Genomic DNA, 19,924 nt, shown 5'->3' on the forward strand with positions numbered 1-19,924 from the left:
CTCATTTAAGTTCTGTGAGAAGCAACAATTAGGGGACTGCAATAGAAATTGAGAAATAGTAAAGGATCATCACAGAAATCCAGGGGACTTTTGTAATTTTACCAAGTCTGAAATAACTTGAGAAGCATTTACAACTTCCTCCTTAGGCTCTTGTTTACTTCAAAACAAACAAAAACAAAACACATAAACATACACACATAAAAAAGTTAAAAAAGCCACAGACAGCAATAAAAGTATCCTCAGATCTTAAAAAAGGTGAGGAGGAAAAAGGCGCTCTCCCCTTCAGGAGCATGCATAAGCTCATCACCCTGTCATGAAGCTGAAGCACGATGTTGTTGGGGCCAGTTCAGGATGGCAGATTTCTGACTGCTCTCTGATCCTGAAAGAACCAAGAGAAGGGAAGTCTGGCCTCTGCTTGAGGATATTCTCTTCCCATCACCCTCTTCTCACTGTCCTTTCTTTCCTTCAGATTGCTGCCAGGTTTGAAGTAGCACATGTCTCTTAGCACATGTTGCTAAGTCCAAACTTTAGGCAATGAAAATAAATATATAAGGGGAGAGGGCTAATGTCACAGCCTTTTTGTAAGCAGAGTATTCAAAAACACAAAATAGTAGCAGCTTTAGCTCAGCATCGACCACTTACTGTGTTGGGGGATACAAAGCCAAGCTAAAATTTTCTAATACTGAAAAACAACAGAATCAGTTACTCCTCTAGACTCCAGCTAGCTGATCTGTCCACATTCTTTTCTCCTCCTGTGTCAGCTCCCAACCAAGACCAGTTCTCAGGTCTAAGACCAACAGACAGGCTTTGTGAAGGATACATCACACTAGTACCTCTGCTTCCCCCACTATTGACCTGTACTAGGTCCCAGTCAGAAGTCTTTTTTCTTTATACAACATGTTTATATTTCAAAAGTCAAGGGTACCACCTGAAGCAATGGGGTTGCATCTCTACTATTTTTTTCAACAACATCTAAAGCATCGAATAAGGCATTTGAGGAGATGATCACTGCAGCCAAGATGAAGAAGTAATCATGAAGGGGAAGAGAAGAGGAGGAAAAGATGTGGGACAGAAAAAATGGAGAGGGAATAAAGAATGAGTGAAAGAAGGTCCGAGTATTTTGCCAACTGGAAAAAGACAATCCTTTCTGGGCAGGACAGCTTATAAGTTATGTGGCCTGGTGCAAGTCACTTTATTCTTCAAGTCCTTGCTTCTCCATCAAAAAGGGGGGCAGTAATAGTATCTTGTTCCCTAGAGCATATCTTTTGCAAGCAGTATAGTTCTATTGAATTGTTAGCTACTGATTCCTCTGTATCACTTCTCAGAAAGTAAGTCCAGATGCTGTAGCACTTTCCTCAGAGAATATTTCACTTCCTTATTTCTTAGGCTGTAGATCAAAGGGTTCAGCATGGGAGTAACCAGGTTATTCAGAATTTGAACAGCTGCGTTAAGAGAGGGGTTAGGAGTGGGCTGCAGGTAGATGAGAACCACTGGCATAAAGGCAAGGAGGATGGCAGTGAGATGGGCACTGCAAGTGGAGAAGGCACGGCGTCGGCCCTCTGCAGAGCGGATTTGAAGAATAGAGAAGACAATACAGCTATAGGAGGTGAGGATGAGAAGGAAGCAGCCGAGGGGCATAAGGCCCACACTGATGAATCCCACTATCTCCAGTGTTGAGGTATCTGCACAGGCCAGCTTCAGCATCACTGGGATATCACAAAAGTAATAGTCCACCTCATTGGGCCCACAGTAGGGCAACTGGAAGGTGAGAGTGGTTAGAAAGGTGGCCTGAATACAGCCAAAAAATGAAGTCCCCATGGCCAGGATGGCACACACTCTGTGACTCACGAAGACTGTGTAGCGCAGAGGGTAACATACGGCCATAAAACGGTCATAGGCCATCACAGTGTACAGGAAGCCCTCAGTGCAGCCCAGGAAGTGATAAAAAAAGAGCTGGGACACACAGCCTGCATAGGAGATAGCTTGGCTGTTCCCTGAGAGGTAGAACAGCATCTTGGGGGAGCTCACTGAAGGGAAAAATATGTCACACACAGACAGCTTGCACAGAAAGAAGTACATGGGAGTGTGAAGCCGAGTGGAGGAGACAATTGCAAGTAGGATGAGCAGGTTCCCCATCAGGGTGAAGAGGTAAAAGAACAAAAACAGGATAAAGAGGATGGTCTCCAGACCCTCTGTGTGTGGGATGCCCAGCAGAATAAACTCAGTCACCATTGAGACATTCCTCATCTTTGTCAGAATGATAAACGTCAAAGAAGAACACAGGATGCCAGAGTGTGAACACTGATGTCAAACCAAGAATTTCTCTGATGGATGTGTTAGCTTCACGTTTTAACAATCAACCTTCTTATGTAGGGGCAGATCTACAGAAAAGTACAAGGACAACAAAAATTCTTGACTCTATTCTTAAACTGTTGGTTTTGACTAAATGGACTAAACTCACTATAGCATATCTTTCCCAGAGATTGCAATTTAAAACTCTAGATAAAATATAAAAAGGAATTGCCTAAGAAATATGAAAAGTATACAAAAGGAGGCACATTGGAAACCCACTAAAACCAAAAAGAGGAGTCAAAATTTGAAGAAATCCATGCGGGTGTGATGTGAGTTTCCTTTTTTTTTTTTTTCTCCCCCAATTTTCTCCTGTTTTTTTGTCTGAAGGCAGATCCCAATTACAGAATTGTGTGGTGGCTTTTCAGTAGGCTAAACTCCAATAGGTGTATCATCTCTTTGACATGGAAACATGGTGTTGCCATTAGTTAGACCCCAGTGATTTATTGAAATGTTATTTTAATTCCAATGATATACAGAAATGTTATTCTTATAAAGCTCTGTTTCCTTTTCCATTTTTTTTTGGTATTATTTTCCCTTCTTTTTGTTTTAAATTTAGATTCTTTTTTCCCAGTGTTTTAATTTGGAAGGAAACCCTGGTGGCGTAGTGGTTAAGTGCTACAGTTGCTAACCAAAGGGTTAGCAGTTCGAATCTGCCAGGTGCTCCTGGGAAACTCTATGGGGCACCTTTACTCTGTCCTATAGGGTCGCTATAAGTTGGAATCGACTCGATGGCATTGGGTTTGGTTTTGGTTTGGTTAATTTGGAAGTTTAAGTTATTGATTTGAGGTCTTTACTCTGTCCTAATATTTCTAGTTATAAATTTCCCTTGAGGCACTGCTTTAGCTTCATTTCACGTTTCGATATGTCTGTGTCTTCATTTTTATTCATCATAAGGTATTTCTTATTTCTCTTTTTATTTATTGGTTACTTAGGAGTGTGTTGCTTAATGTGCACACACTTGTGAGTTTCCTTTGTTTTTTCTGCTATTAATTTTTAAGTTTATTTCATTGAGGACAGGCAACATACTCTGTATTATTTCTATCATTTTAAATGTACTGAAGTTTGTTTTATGACCTATTATATAGTATATTCTGGATAACGTTTTATGTCCACTTGAGAAGAATGTGTATTTTGCTGTTGTTTTGTGGAGTGTTCTATAGAGGTCTGTTAGGTCTAGTTGGTTTATAGTATTGGTCAAGTCTTCTATTTCTTTATTAATCTTTTGTCTTTTTGCTTTGTCCATTTAAAAGGAAAAAAATTAAGTCAGAAATTAATAGAGAAAATCAATGATGCTAAAACTGGCTCTTTGATAGGATCAACAAAATAGACAAACCATTAGCTAAGTTGACCAAGAGAAAAAGAGAGAAGATTCAAATTATTAGAACTATAAATGAAAGAATGGACATTACTACTGACTTTACAGAAATTAAAGGGATTATAATACTATGAATAATTATATTCCAACAAATGAGATAATTTGGATAAATGGGTATATTAGTCAAAGGATACAAACGACCAAAACTGACACAAGAAAAAATAGATGATCTGAATATACCGAGAACAAGTTAAGAGATTGAATTAGTAATCAAAAAATGATCCACACAAAAAAACCCAGCCCCAAGTTTCAAGGCCATTCGAGCTATTTCCAATAATTCAGCTGCAAATAGCAACTTCAGTATGCAGAACCACATTCATCAGGTAAAGTATAGACAAGAAGACAATTGTGGACAGGAAGCCAACATCTGTGGCTATTAATATAACATGTAAATATCTCAAAAGAAAACAGCACAAGTGAGTTTTGTTTTCCAGCTCTTGTAGAGAAACATGTAAAAGACCATTACTTACAGTTGAAAACAATTACAAATCCTATACGAGGGACAATTTGAAGGTATCAAAAAACTGTTGTGGCAACCAGGATTGATGGGCCAAGATGTTGGGGAAAAGAGGTGCACAAAAAATGAGCCTAATATTTGCCCTAATTTCTCCCTCCAGGCAGTTTCTGATATAGCTAGGATGAGTAACACGCTAGGAAGCAAAGTGGAATGCAGCTGAGAAGTCAACGGGGCTTCCTGAAATAGCCAAATGGGGAAAACAACCCAAGTGCCCACCAACAGATGAATGAATAAATAAAATGTGGTACACAATGAAGTATTATTCAGCCATAAAAAGAGCTGATCATTTGCTAGGTTCTGTGCTAATTTCTTTTTTTAATTCAGCAGTTTTTTGTTTTAAGTCTCAAAACAATTTGATTAAACAGGAGAGAAAATAAAAGCATAGAGAGGTTTAGTAACTCCACCACACTACTAGAAAGTGACCAAGCTGACATTTAGACGCAAGTCTTCTGATTGCAGAGCCAAATCCTCTAGTGTGATTGCTCCCAGGAATATTTTGCCTAAAGAAGCTGAGATACTGTCACTTATCTTCAAATGCCTGAAGAGCTGCTATGTAGAATTGTTGTGTGTTTTTCCATGGTGAATAACTAGTAAAAAGGAATGAAACTAACAAAAAGATTTTATTTCAGTATAGAAAGAAAAAAAAAATGAGGTTAAGTTTCCTTATGAAGGAATGATTTCCTGTCACTCTAAGGATTTAAATATGAGTAGATGACTTTCCCTCAGGATGCCATGAGGGAGATTCCTAATTACAATGCAAGATTATCCTGTATGCACCCTTAATGTTCTGTATAACTTTAAGATTTTTTAAATTTTGTTAGATATTTCATATTTATTTTGCCCATATTTTCAAATATATTAAAAAATGTAGGCAAAATAAAGATTAACAAACATTTCCCCTGGTGAATCGGTGGCTTTAATTTAAACACAGTAGATCTATCTACATCTGTAATAGCACTTATGAATATCACTACAGTGGCTACATAATCACAACTTAATACCATTCCTTAGGCATTTTAAAACAAGATGCAAATGCCATGAGGAAGGCCAAGAGTCCCTTAGGGTGATAGAAGCCTACTGAGATGCTTTTGTGTATGATCTTTAATTTCAAAAAAAGAAAAACACTTGATTTAAATGTTGAATATAAATATTCTAGGCATTCTATTTTAGGTACATTAAATCCTCAGTCCTTGTCACACGTCTATGAGAAAGGTAGTGTCAATTCTCCTTTTACATTAGGAAAGTGAAGCACAAATTGTTTAAGCAACTTAACCAATACACATCTGTTAAAATGTAAAGTTGAATCCCACATCTAGAACGTTAGGAATCTTTTTCTAAGTTTTACTAATTCTGACTTCCTAATGATAACTTTAATGTTATTTTTATATTGCTTTATTTTTAAAATGTGATTTATGCTTCCCCAATTGATTCTCACAAGATCCCTATGAGGTAGTGGTAATTAATCTCGATTTCCAAGTAAGGACACTGAAAGTCAGAGAGTTTATAGCTTTTCTAAAACTAAAAACTGAAGAGCAAGTCATACCCAAATCTTCAGACTCCAAGTTCAGTTTTCTTTCCACTATACCTTCACCACCTCCAAAAAGATTTGAAACAGAGAAAAATTGTCCCTTTGCGGTGGAAAAATCACTCACAGATTCATTCTGCAGATTTGGAGAAGTGTTGTTGAAACCCCACAACCTTTACCATCTTTATCTATTATTTTCTGAATAGTTAATGGCATGAGACTAAAGCTCAGGAGAGGTAGACAAGTCTCCAAAGATCATATTATATTTGCATCAGTAGGTCCCGGAGCTACAGAGAAATTTCTCTTTCTGAAGGTTATTCCCAAGAGCACACTTCAGATTATGGTGGAACATAAAGGAAATTTGTATCACAGTTTCTTCATTCATTTCTTGTTTTTAAGTCCTGCTTCTGAGTGTTGATAATCAGTAAGCATGCAGATTTTTTTTTCCACCCAACTGCCTAAAATAGCCTGACCCTCTAGTAGATTCCACCCTTTTTGAATGGCAGGTGAAGTTCTACTTTTGCAATTCCACGTATTTGTATTAAACAATGCAAGAACCACAATAGCATTCATATAAAAAAATAACTATGCACATACTATATGCATGTGTGGGAAGAGGAGTTGGTAGAAGATGATCAACTCTCAAACAAGCTGAAAAGGAAATAGTTCAGCATGGATTCTTAAGCCTTGACCCCTCAAGTTTTGATGCTCTGAATTCAAACCAGAAGGAAAGAAAGATTTCTCATGTGATTCAGGATGTATGTATGGGGAAAAGTCCAACAAGTTCTCAGAAAGACAGATCTATGGCTCACTCCAGACATGTAGTTAGAGGTACAGATTTGTAAATGACCCTCCTAAAGGTGAGAGCTGAAGCTGTGAAAGGGCATGATGTATTCTATCAGAGTTTTCATCCACTTGAGTTTATGGATGTAAAGGATTCCTGGATAACAGAGAGTGATCTGGTTGAATCACCTTGTTGTTAGGTGCCATTGAGTCAATTTCCATTCATAATGGCCCCATGTGACAGAGTAGAATTTCCCCCATAAGGTTTTTTTGACTGTAGTAATCTTAATGGAGACAGATTGCCAGGTCTTTCTCCCACAGAATTCCAGGGAGGTTCAAACCTCCAACCTTTTAGTTAGCAGCTGAGTGCTTAAGCATTTGCTCCACCAGGGCTCCTTTAATCACTTTAAGAGATGTTATTTCATTATTATTCCAGTTAGCATCACGAGAACAGTTAATATGGTGTCTTTCACGTAATGGTTAGATGCTTAGCTAATAGACACCAGAAGATTGGTGGTTCAAAACCATCAGTGGCTTCATAGGAGAAAAGACCTGGCAATCTGGTCCCATAAAGATTACAGCCTAGGAAACCCTATGAGGCAGTTCTACTCTGTCCTATAATCCACTAGACAGCACACAATGACATCTTCCTCAAATCCTTCCCATTTTGTCATCATACAACTGAAATGTATTGACATCTAACTTCATTAACAAAAGGAGGTACAGGAGCAACCACTGGTGTTTGCCCTTTGAAGACCACCTTCTTTTCACATTTCATGATCTATAGCCAGCATTTGTCAAATATACTAAGATTTCCAACAATTCCAGACATACCAGGATTCTGTGATAATTTAAGTCTGAGGGTTTTGATTTAATAGTGCAGCATCTGTGTGATAAATCTTATAAGTTATGCATTTCTCATATATCGATTATGTACAAATTAAGTTATTTGTCAAAGAAGTTTGAGAGAGAAACAAAGATCACGGAGGTTTCATTATGTAAACAAGACACTTGAGGATGACTGTGACAGACCCAATACGAACACCTTCTTAGAATATGAGAAAGCAGAAGGAAGATGTTCAAAACCTTTTGTTTACCAAATCATTTCAGTTTTATTTTGTCAGAACATTAGGTCTCCATCCGGTTCATTTGAAATCTCTGGCGCCCTGGCAGAAGCTGCTATCTGTCTGGTTTTCAGATTCATAGCAGACTTGACTGAACCCAGGATGATTTCATATCATGCGAAAGACAATCAAACACTTTGATCCCAGGTTCAAGGAATAAATTTTCACAAATAACTTATATTAGTTAACCCCCTTCATACATAGAAGCAATCTTCAAAAAGCCACTTTTACTTTAGTTCTCTCTTATCACATAAATAACTGACCCTAAAAAAGCATATGGGCTATTGAATGGGAAGCTTTGATGTTCCTTGCTAGAGGTCTCACATAGTGATATCATCATCTTTATCTTGTGGACTCGGAGCATGTGTGGCTTAGCACACCCATGAACTTGCTTTCCATTTAAACTCTGGTGCTCAAAGCATCTTGGTGCCAAGAATACTGAATAAATTAATATTTACATTTTAGATTATACTGTGGCCACACATTAAAAATAAAGAAAGCAAATTAAATACTTATACTCATCAAAAGACTTCATCAAAAGAATAAAAGGGGAACCTACAGACTGGGAAAAAAAAATTTGGCTATGACATATTTGACAAGGGTATAATCTCTAAAACTTTAGAATACTTCAATAACTCAATAACAAAAAGACAAATAATCTAATTAAAAAATGGGCAAAGGATATGAACAGACACTTCACCAAAGCAGACATTCAGGTAGCAAAACGACACATGAGGAAATGCGCAAGATCATTAGCCATTAAAAAAATGTAAATTGAAACAACAATAAGACACCATCTCACCCTGATCTTATAGGCACTAATCAGAAAAGAAAAAAAAAAGAAAAAAAAAAAAACAGAAAATACCAAATGTTGGAGAAATTGCAGGGAGATTGAAAGTCTTATGAACTGTTGATGGGCATATGAAATGGTACAACTGTGGAAAACAATATGGCACCTCCTTAAAAAGCTAGAAATAGAAATACCATAGGATCCAGCATTTCCACTCCTGGGAATACATACTACAGAAATAAGAGCCATTACACAATAGCCATATGTACACCCGTGTTTGTTGCAGCATTATTCATAATAGCAAAAAGATGGAAAAAAACTAATTGCCCATTAACAGATGAATGGATAAAATAATTATGGTATATACCACAAAGGAATATTACCCAACAATAAGAAACTATGAAGAATCCCTGAAATATCTCATAACATGGATGAATCTGGGGGGCATTATGTTGAGTGATATAAGTCAATCACAAAAGGGCAAATATTGCGAGACCACTATTATAAAAATCCAAGAAAATGTTTAAACACAGGAAAGAAAACAATGTTAGTTACAAGGAAGGCGAGGGGTTGTGAGGTGAGATCACTAACTAGATAATACACAACTTTTACTTGGTGAAGGGAAAGAAAACATATAATATAGCATAAGTTAGAACAACTTGACCAAGGCAAAGCCATAGAAGTTTCCTAGACACATCCAAATACCTAGAGTGGCCCAGTTACTGGGGCTGAGGGTTGGGGACCACAGCCTCAGGAGACAGCTAGGTCAATTAGCATAACATAGTTCTTAAAGAAAATGTTCTACATCCTACATTGGTGAGTGGCATCTGGGGTCTTAAAAGCTTGTGAGCAGCCATCTAAAATACATCTATTGGTACCATCACATTTGGAGCAAAGGAGAATGAAAAAAAAAAAAAAGACACAGGAAAATATTAGTCCAAAGGACTAGCAGACCATTTAAACCATACCCTCCACCAGCCTGACCCCAGGAAAACTAGATGGTGCATGGCTACCACCACATACTGCTCTGACCAGGATCACAATACAGTGTTCCAGGCAGAGGGGGAGAAAAACGTAAAACAAAATTCAAATTCACAAAATTAAGACCAGATTTACTGGCCTGACAGAGACTGGAGGAACCCCCAAGATTATGGCCCCCAGACACCCTACTAACTCAGAACTGAAACCACTCCTGAAGCCCATCTTTCAGCTAAAGATTAGACAGGCCTATAAAACAAACAGTAACACATGTGAGAAATGTGCTTTTTAGTTCAATCAAGTATAGGAGATCAAATGGGCAACAACAGCCCAAAAGCATGATGAATAGGCAGGAAAATTGGACAAACGGGCACAGAGAACTCAGGGTGGAAAGGGGAAGGGGGAGAGTGCTGACACATTGCAGGGATTGCAATCAGTGTCACAAAACAATCTGTGTATAAATTTTTGAGTGAGAAACTAATGTGCACTATAAACTTTCACTAAAAACACAATAAAATAAAAAAAAAACAAAACACTAAGACAAGCACCAGGATTACCTAAGATTTACCTATCTCACTAAGCAGAAGGATCTGCATGGAGTCCTAAAACTGAAGAAAATACAGGATGTCAGTAGACCTGGATAAAGAATTTTAGGTCGGAGAATTTTTATTCATTATAAAAAGTTCTGTTTTGGGAAACAAAAGAAGAGATGAAAACAAAGCAAGGTTTGTAATGTAACTATATGCTTTTGTCCCTTAAGTTGGCACTGTACATATCTCATCCCAATTGCTTTTCTATAACCCTTTTTAAAGAGTCCACAGCAGATGATTTCATTGAAAGAATGATGAAAGATGCAACTGAGAGGTGGTTTGGAGGAGGAGCCAAGGAGATGGGGAAAGTTTGAGCAGAGAAGTAAAGGACCACTTGATTAGGTAGTGTCATGGAGTCTAGGCAGGAAAACAGACCCTATGTGAGGTTATCTAATTCATTGTTTGGAGGTCACTGGAGAGATCTTTGGAACACAGCATGAGTGACTGCACAGATGGCAAACCGCTGGCTAGAATAAGGTGGTCGTTGAATGACCTCAGTGATAGGGTCACTATGAGTTGGAATCAACTAGATGACAATGGGTTTTACGGGTCCTGTAGATGACACAAACTTGCTGGCTGAAAGTGAAGACAAGGGAAAACACAATAATGGTCTAGAAACTTACAGTTATGGTGACGAACTCATTGGTGCTTGTCTTGGTTCTTCCCATTATAATGGAGCATGAGAAAACAGAAAATGACTACCATATTTTTATTCAAATAATACAAATGTTCTAAGTTTGTTTGCCAGCCGTGCCCCATGTTTTCATAGGCACATTATGCTATTTTTTGCAGCAACATATAAAAACAAAATGGCATAGCGTGCTTATGAAAATACCTGGGTGGGGGGATGGCACTATTGGCAAAAAAACATAGAACATGAGCAGTATTTGCATAAAAATACAGTACTTCAGAGCCCTCCTTACAGATGCATGTCTGAATTCTGCCACTATAATTAATTCATAGCTTCTAAAAGTTCTTTTAAAATATGCAAATTATCCTAGAAATAAAATAAACGAGACCATTGCCAAAGAAATACAGGTCTCTGTTCATATTATATGGAGGAGAAGACATCAAAGACTAGATTTCAGTTTGGTCAAAGGTCAATCTAATGTACCCAAATCAAATCTAGAAACAACCCATCCTGATGAAATCAGAGTTTATTGGTTGTCTACTTTTTTTCAGGCATAACTCTCAATGTTAGGTCTATAATGATCACTTAACCATGGTCATTGATCTGTAGAAGTTTTACAAAAAGTGATGGAACCAGATAAATATAGAATCATTCATAATAAAAGGTAGTGATGGCAATTGCAAACACTCTGTGCCAGGCACTGACTGAAGTACATACATTTATTAACTCATTTGATTCTTGCAACTATACTAGCTGGTAGATATTAATATCATTTTCATTTAACATACAAGGAAACTGAGGCATGGAAAGGTTAAATAACTTCTTGAATGTTATACAGTTAGGGAAAGGCAGAGACAAGATTAGAGTCCAGGCAGTCGACTTCAATGTACCGACTCTTAACCTTTCCACCATGACATTAACTCAGATGCAAGAACCACAAAAGGTCGTGAGCTATGAATTCTGCTTAGGAGACTCTAGGAAAGTTTTGCAGAAAAGGGTACATGAGAGCCAAGCCTTTAAAAATAAACAAAATCCATCATGGAACAGAAGAAATAAAAGGATGAATGAATGCTAAAGAGGTGAGAGGAAGTTCTTATCCATCAGCAGAAGTGAACAACTTAAAACCATCATGAGTAAGAGGAAGAGAAGAGGAGTTGGTGGAAAACTAGACAGTTGGGTTGAATTTCATAATGTAAATTAAAAACTAAGTAAAAATGAAAAGGTTTAACCATAATATAAGCTGTGGACAACAGGGATCCATTCAAGGTGTTAAAGAAGTGAATGTCACATGTGATTAGTCTACACTGAGAATCCCTAGGCAAGTGAGGCTTACATTTGTATTTTATTAGCAAAATAAGGACATCTCTGCTCTTGTGCACCCCTTGTAAATGTACCTCACATTCCATATCTAGTGGATTTTGCGTATGGGCCCAGGTCATTCTCATAAGCCTACCCTGCCCAGCAACTTACCTCCTAGGACTGCCCTCCTCCATTTTCTGAGTTCATACAGTAAACATGTGGTGGAGCTGGGGCAAGACTATAGATTTCTTGTTTTCCTGTTCTCTCTCTTTCCACTATATCACTGTTTTTGCTCAGTCAGAAATATGCTCAATTGTCTTATATATTAATATATTGACCTATATATTTCTGGAATTCTTTAATTTTCTAAGATTAAACTGTTCATGTGCAAGTCCTTATGCATGATAATGTACATAGAAAGTGGAAAGTGACAGAGGGAAAAGGAAAAACAGACCTATTGAAAATAATCCCCAGGGTGAGACGATGATAGGCCTATAACTACCACAGAGGACAGATTAATTTCATTACCATTGGCATACATGGTTTACCAGCCACTTTTTATGCCCCTGGACCTGATTTGCAAGGTGTTACTCTTGTTCTAATGAATTTAGTGTCAATGTAGGTCCCTTTTGAAATGTGTGAAGCTCGGTGGACCTTAGTTGCGGCCTCATTGTGTAGGTTGAGCATTCTATTCGGTCATGAATCCTAGATGTATTAGTTTTGTAACCTTTTGCCATTTTGTCCCTTTATTTCTGTTTTATAAGACTTGTAAGCACAATTGTAACTTTCCTGTATGATCGTTAGAGAGCCCTGATAGGTTTATTTTGGAAAGGTGCCCACATTAAATTATATCTCTAATTCCTATTGGCATGCTGCATGCCACAGATCAGTCACTGCATCCGTATCATCTTCTAAAAAAAAAAAAAAATTTTTTTTTCATAATGATTGTCTCAATTATCTAAATGAGAGAAAATCTCAGAGGGAAAAGTGGCATCAAAAAGGCATTTGAAACCACGAAAGAGATGTTGTCAGTAAATACTATCGAATGAGGAAAAACATTGACACACGAACAACTATGAAACATCAATTCATGCAAGGTAATAGCTAAAGACTTAGATCTAACAAAACAATCTTCACACCATTTCTTGTCACAACAATGTGATTTTCACTAGCATTTTCTTCAGGACAACATTGACATTCTTATTCCTCAGGCTTTTTTTTTTTTATATAGATCAGCGAGGTTCAGCATAGGCATAGCCATGGTGTAAAACAAGGAGAACACTTGCCCTTGGTCCATGGAGATGACACTTGATGGCTGCAGGTTCATGAATGCTGCAGAACCATAGAAGATTGAAGCAGTCAAAATGTGGGAGATGCATGTGCTGAATACTTTGGGCCTGCCCTCAGTGGAGCAAAAGCAGAGGATGCTGGCAATGATGACGATGTAACAGCCAAGGATGGTCAGTCTAGGGGCAAGAATATTACATGTACTAAGGATTAGAAGCAGTAATTCATTAACATAGGTACCAGAGCAGGAGAGGTTTAAGAGAAAAAGAAGATAGCAAAAGTAATGGTTGATCACATCAAACTTACAGAAATGAAACCTAAATATGCAGCCTGTATGAACTGATGCACAAACCAGGCCTATAATATACACCCCAAAAATCAAATAAAAACAGGCCTTGGGGGGACATAATGACATTATAAAGAAAGGGACTATAGATAGCAACATAGTGCTCATACGCCTTTGCAGCCAGCATATGACCCTCTGCAATAGCAAAAATGAGGAAGAAATAGAGCTGAGTTATGTATTCAGGGTAGGAGATGGTATTCTTCTCTGTCTCAAAGCTCACCAGCATTTTGGGGATAATGACACTGGAATGGCAGAGATTAATGAAGGACAAACTGCTGAGGAAATAGTACATGGGAGTGTGCAGGCGAGAAGTAAACCCAATGAGTGTGGTCATGCCCATGTTCCCCATCACCGTGATCACACAGATTCCCAGGAAGAAAAGAAGAAAGAGAGGCAGATGAAGTTCAGGCTTTTCTCGCAGCCCAGCGGGGATGAACTCAGTCACTGTGGAGTGATTTCCCACTGCCATTTTCCTCTGGGCAGTTTCTAGAGAGAAAAGCACAGTTGTTAGAAAGAGTTCATTGTTAGACCCCATTTAAGGTGCTCCATATAGATGATTCATGGTTTCGGCTCCCCTTTACCTCTTGTTGTTGTGATTAGGTCCCTTGGAGATTATTTTCAACTCAGAAAGACTCCATGTAACCAAGTAGAACTGCCCCATAGGGTTATATAGGCTGTAGTCTTTATAGGGGGAAATCACCAAGTCTTTTTTCTTGTGAAATGCTTGGGTGGGTTTGAACTGCCAATCTTTAGGTTAGCAGCCAAGCACTTAACCATAATACCACCAGGGCTTCTTTGTCTCTATTGTTGTTGTTGTGGGCCTTGGAGAAACACATTTATTATTTTTGAAAATAAGGCTTAAAAAAAAAAAAAAAGGCTTAGTAGATATAAAATTAAGGTAAATTTCACATAAGTAAATGGACTAAGAATTGAAGAAGACTTGAAGGACTTACTGATGAAGATCAAAGACAACACCCTTTAGTATGGATTACACCTCAACATAAAGAAAACAAAAATCCTCACAACTGGACCAATGAGCAACATCATGATAAACAGAGAAAATACTGAAGTTGTCAAGGACTTCACTTTACTTGGATCCACAAGCAACACCCATGGAAGCAGCAGTCAAGAAATCAAACAACATGTCACATTGGGGAAATTTGCTTTAAAAAACCTCTTTAAAGTGTTAAAAAGCAAAGATAGCACCTTGAAGACTAAGGTGCACCTTACCCAGGACATGGCATTTTAAATTGTCTCATCTGCATGAGAAACCTGGACAATGAATAAGGCAGACCAAAGAAAAATTGATGCCTTTGAATTATGGTGTTAACGAAGAATATTGAATACCACGGACTGCCAAAAGAAGGAACAAATCTGTCTTGGAGGAAGTACAACCAGAATGCTCCTTGAAAGCAAGGATGGCAAGACTATGTCTCACATACTTTGGGCATGTGATCAGGAGGGATCAGTCCCCAAAGAAGGACATCATGCTTCGTAAAGTAGAGGGATCAGTGAAAAAGAGGAAGACCCTCAAGGAGATGGATTAACACTGCGGCTGCAACTATGGGCTCAAGCATAACAATGATTGTGAGGAAGGTGCTGTGTTTCATTCTGTTGTACATAAGGTCACTATGAGTCAGAACCAACTCAATGACTCCTAACAACAACAGAGCTGGTCTCTATTGACATGCATTAGGATTTTTTTTTTTATAATTAGGGAATCTGTATTTCTACATAGACTATTCAGATTGTTAAGCTATTATTATTAAAAGACCACTGACAAATTCATTGTGCAGATCTACCAGCTGGATTGACCCACAGCTGGCTGATTTGTGGCCCCTGGACAAAATACTCTGCCATCATGCAAGGAGGGAGATATAAGTAGTGGTTAAGCAGACAGGCTTTAAAGTTCTGGTGCCCATATCCAAAATCTGGCTCAACCATTTTGTACCTGATGACCTTGGGCAAGTAAATAACCTCTTTTTGTATTGACTTCCATATCTGTAAAAGATATATAATAATGTTACCTGCATCATAGTAAAATTGACAGGCTTATCACGCAGAAAGTGAGCATTACCATTACTGTGTTTTGTTAGGGTGGTGATTACACTATTGTTTGGAAAATATGGGATAGTAATTCACTTCAAATACAGAAATAGCAATCATAATACCTCATTTCCTTTTTCTCCTTTCAGGTCACGGCTTCCAAACAGCTCATTCAAGTTCAACCTCCTGCTAAGAATTTGAATTTTCGCCCCAGATACATTGAATCAGAATCTATACTTTAACAAGATCCTAAGGTGATTCACACATAAAAATCACCCAAAGATCTTATTAAATGTGAATTGTGATTCAGTATACCTGGGGTAGAAATCCAAATTCTCAGCAGGGGGTTAAACTGGAATGAACCAATTAGGAGGCCGGTTATTTGGAGAAAGCAAAGACATAGAATTAAGGGACATACAATTATAAATTTGGTCTACTCTTTAAGCAGTAAACAACTGATTTAATATTATATACAACAATGTAAAATTCCAAATGCATTAAAAGTGAATCCTAAAAAAATAAAAAAATATAGAAAATCTCTAGATTACTATCTCACTTCTACAACAAAATAAACTTGAAATGAATCATAGATCTGAGCTTAAAAGCTAAACTATAAAACTTTTAAAAGAATATAATTTAAAAAATTAAGATCTTGTAGTACTCTAACATTTCTTTGAAAGAATACACACACGCATAAAAAACAAAACAGTTAGACCTGGACCAAAAGAAAAACCTAACCATTAAAAGAGTTAAATCATACTTCATCAAAGTTAAAAACTGCTTCTCAAAAGACACCATCCAAAATCGATTTGGCACTTCCTTAAAAAGCTAGAAATAGAACTACCATACGATCCAGCAATCCCACTCCTTGGAATATATCCTAGACAAATAAGAGCCTTTACACGAACAGATATATGCACACCCATGTTTATTGCAGCACTGTTTACAACAGCAAAAAGATGGAAGCAACCAAGGTGCCCATCAATGGATGAGTGAATAAATAAATTATGGTATATTCACATAACGGAATACTACGCATTGATAAAGAACAGTGAGGAATCTGTGAAACATTTCATAACATGAAGGAACCTGGAAGGCATTATTCTAAATCAGTCAGAGGCAAAAGGACAAATATTGTATAAGACCACTATTATAAGAACTGGAGAAATAGTTTAAACTAAGAAGAAAACATTCTTTTGTGGTTAAGAGAGGGCGGAGGGAGGGAGGGTGGGAGAGGGACATTCACTAATTAGATAGTAGATAAGAACTACTTTAGGTGAAGGGAAAGACAGCACACAATACAGGGGAGGTAAGCACAATTGGACTAAACCAAAAGTAAAGAAGTTTCCTGAATAAACTGAATACTTGGAAGGCCAGCACAGCAGGGGCAGGGGTCTGGGGACCATGGTTTCAGGGGACAACTAAGTCAATTGGCATAATAAAATCTATCAAGAAAACATTCTGCTTCCCACTTTGAAAAGTGGCATCCAGTGTCTTAAACACTAGCAAGCAGCCATCTAAGATGCTTCAATTGGTCTCAACTCACCTAGATCAAAGGAGAATGAAGAACACCAAGGACACAAGGCGATTACAAGCCCAAGAGAGAGAAAGGGCCACATGAACCAGAGACTACATCACCCTGAGACCAGAAGAACTAGATGGTGCTCGGCTACAACCGATGACTGCTCTGGCAGGGAACACAACAGAGAACCCCTGAGGGAGAAGGAGAGCAGTGGGATGCAGACCCCAAATTCTCATAAGACCAGACTTAATGGTCTGACTGAGGCTGGAAGGACCCCGGTGTCATGGCCCCCAGGCCTCTGTTGGCCTAGGACAGGAACCATTTCTGAAGGCAACTCTTCAGACAAGGATTAGACTGGACAATGGGTTGGAGAGGGATGCTGGTGAGGAGTGAACTTCTTGGATCAGGTGGACACTTGAGTCTATGTTGGCATCTCCTGCCTGGAGGGGAGATGAGAGGATGAAGGGGGTTAGAAGCTGGTGAAATGGACACAAAAAGAGAGAGTGGAGGGAGAGAGTAGCCTGTCTCATTAGGCGGAGAGTAATTGAGAGTGTGTAGCAAGGTGTATATGGGTTTTGGTGTGAGGGACTGACTTGATTTGTAAACTTTCACTTAAAGCACAACAAAAATTATATGTAAAAAAGATATCATCAAGAAAACAAATAGGTAAGCCAAAGAGAACACATATATCTGTCCATTTTTAATCCCAAAGATATAAGTATTTACAATTAAGAACATAAAGACAACCAAAGTGAAGTAGTATAAATGATTTGAACACATTCCTCACAAAGAAAATAAACGAATAATGAATAAGTGTATAAAAATATGTTCAACGTCATTACTCATCAATTAATATTAAAAGCATAATGGGACACTACTACACAACCGCATTTGAATGGGTAAAAAATAACTGACAATGAAAAGTGTCGACAAGGATATGGAGCAAATGTTCTTGTCATATATGGCTGTTCGTTGGTGTGATGTTTAAACTGCTTTGAAAAATAGTTTAGCAACTTCTTACAAATTGAAATGTACACTTACAATATAAACCAACAATTGTGCTCTTCGTTCTTCACCCACAAGAAATGTAAATGCCATCTGTGAAGACTTGCACAAAAATGTGCATAACTGCTTTATTCATAACAGCCCCAGAATGGGAACAACCCAAATGTTTTTCAAGAGATGAACAGAAAAATGAATTGTAATATATTCATACAATAGGATACTACTCAGCAATAAAAAAAGAATAAATCACAAATATATACAACAACACAAACCTCAAAAACATTATGCTAAGCAAAAGTAGCCAGATAAAAACAGTACACATTCAGGGGTTGACTACAGTGAAATGTGTGGAATTGACTAGGAAAAGGTAAAAGATAACATTCTAGAAAGATAAAACTGTTTAATATATTTATTGAGGTGGTGGTTACACAGATGTGTATATTTGTCAAAATTTATTTAAGTAAACTATATATCTAAAATGGAGCCATGGTAACACAGTGGTTAAGAGCTCGACTGCTAACCAAAAGATCGGCAGTTCAAATCCATTGGCTGCTCTTTGGAAACACTGTAGGGCAGATCTACTTTGTCCTATAGAGCCACTATAAGTCTGAATTGACTCTATGACAATTTTTTTTCTATGTAAAATGAGTGCATTCATTTTCATCAAAATAATTCAAAGAATTATAAAAATAAAGAAAATCTGAAATCAAGATTACAAATTATCTATCAACTGACATATGACAGCATCCACCACACAGTCTTTTCAAGCACACATGAAACATTTACAAAATTATTAATATATATGCTTGGTTATAAACCAAGTTACAATATTTTTTCAGATATTGTAACTGGTCTTTACATTTAAGGAAGATATAGCATCAATCTTATAAGGTATCTTCTGAAATACAAAAAAGATGGCATCAACCGTTAGTAATTTAAAACAAAGAACTAAAACTAAAAATAGATGGAAATTTCTTTAAGTTGATTTAAAAAACACGTATGGCAAACATAAAACTTCACGTTGCAATTTGAAAAACTTTCCTCTAATAATGTGAATGTGCCAAAGATGCTCGCTATCATTACTCTTATTCATAAGGTACTAGCAAGTTCAGTAAGGCAAGGAAACTAAATAAAATTATAAGGCTCAGAAAGAAAGAAATAACATTACTTGCAGGTGACTTGATCAAGTAGGTAGAAAAATCAAAATAATATAGAACAAAGGTCTTAGACTTTGATAAATTATTTCTATGAGATTTCTAGATGCAAAGTGAGTGTTTATTAAAAAACAATTGTACAAAATTATGTTTGACTTTATAATGTTAAAACATTAGCTGATATCTAAAATAAATTCACTCTCTCTCTCTGTGCATTCCTGGGAAAAAATGGTTAATAGTTAAAATACCTGAATGTATATTCACAAGAAAGATCAATCTTAAATTTTCATTTCTTGCAATGCTTTTGTCAGGAGTTAGAATCAAATCTGCTGCCTTCACAGCCAACAGATACATGAGAAAATGCTCTCGATCATTAGCCATTAGAGAAATGCAAATTAACACTACGATGAGATTCCATCTCACACCAGCAAGGCTGGCATTAATCCAAAAAACACAAAATAATAAATGTTGGAGAGGCTGCGGAGAGATTGGAACTCTCATACACTGCTGGTGGGAATGTAAAATGGTACAACCACTTTGGAAATCTATCTGGCATTATCTTAAACAGTTAGAAATAGAACTACCATACAACCCAGAAAT

At 37.4% G+C, this 19,924-nt stretch overlaps 1 protein-coding gene across 1 annotated transcript; it reads right to left on the reverse strand.

The window, feature by feature from the left end:
- Positions 1 to 1,314: 1,314 nt before the first annotated feature.
- Positions 1,315 to 2,585, reverse strand: LOC100673432 (olfactory receptor 10D1B-like). Its single transcript, XM_010601417.3, has one exon. The coding sequence runs from the start codon at positions 2,245 to 2,247 to the stop codon at positions 1,315 to 1,317; it is 933 nt and encodes a 310-aa protein (XP_010599719.1). The 5' UTR covers positions 2,248 to 2,585.
- Between the last annotated feature and the right edge of the window lie 17,339 nt (positions 2,586 to 19,924).

This window comes from Loxodonta africana, chromosome 15, assembly GCF_030014295.1.
Source record: "Loxodonta africana isolate mLoxAfr1 chromosome 15, mLoxAfr1.hap2, whole genome shotgun sequence".
NCBI classification, from domain to species: domain Eukaryota; kingdom Metazoa; phylum Chordata; class Mammalia; order Proboscidea; family Elephantidae; genus Loxodonta; species Loxodonta africana.

What these genes read in the sequence shown, in the direction of transcription:
- LOC100673432 (XM_010601417.3), bottom strand. Translation starts at nt 2,247, where the DNA reads ATGAGGAATGTCTCAATGGTGACTGAGTTTATTCTGCTGGGCATCCCA.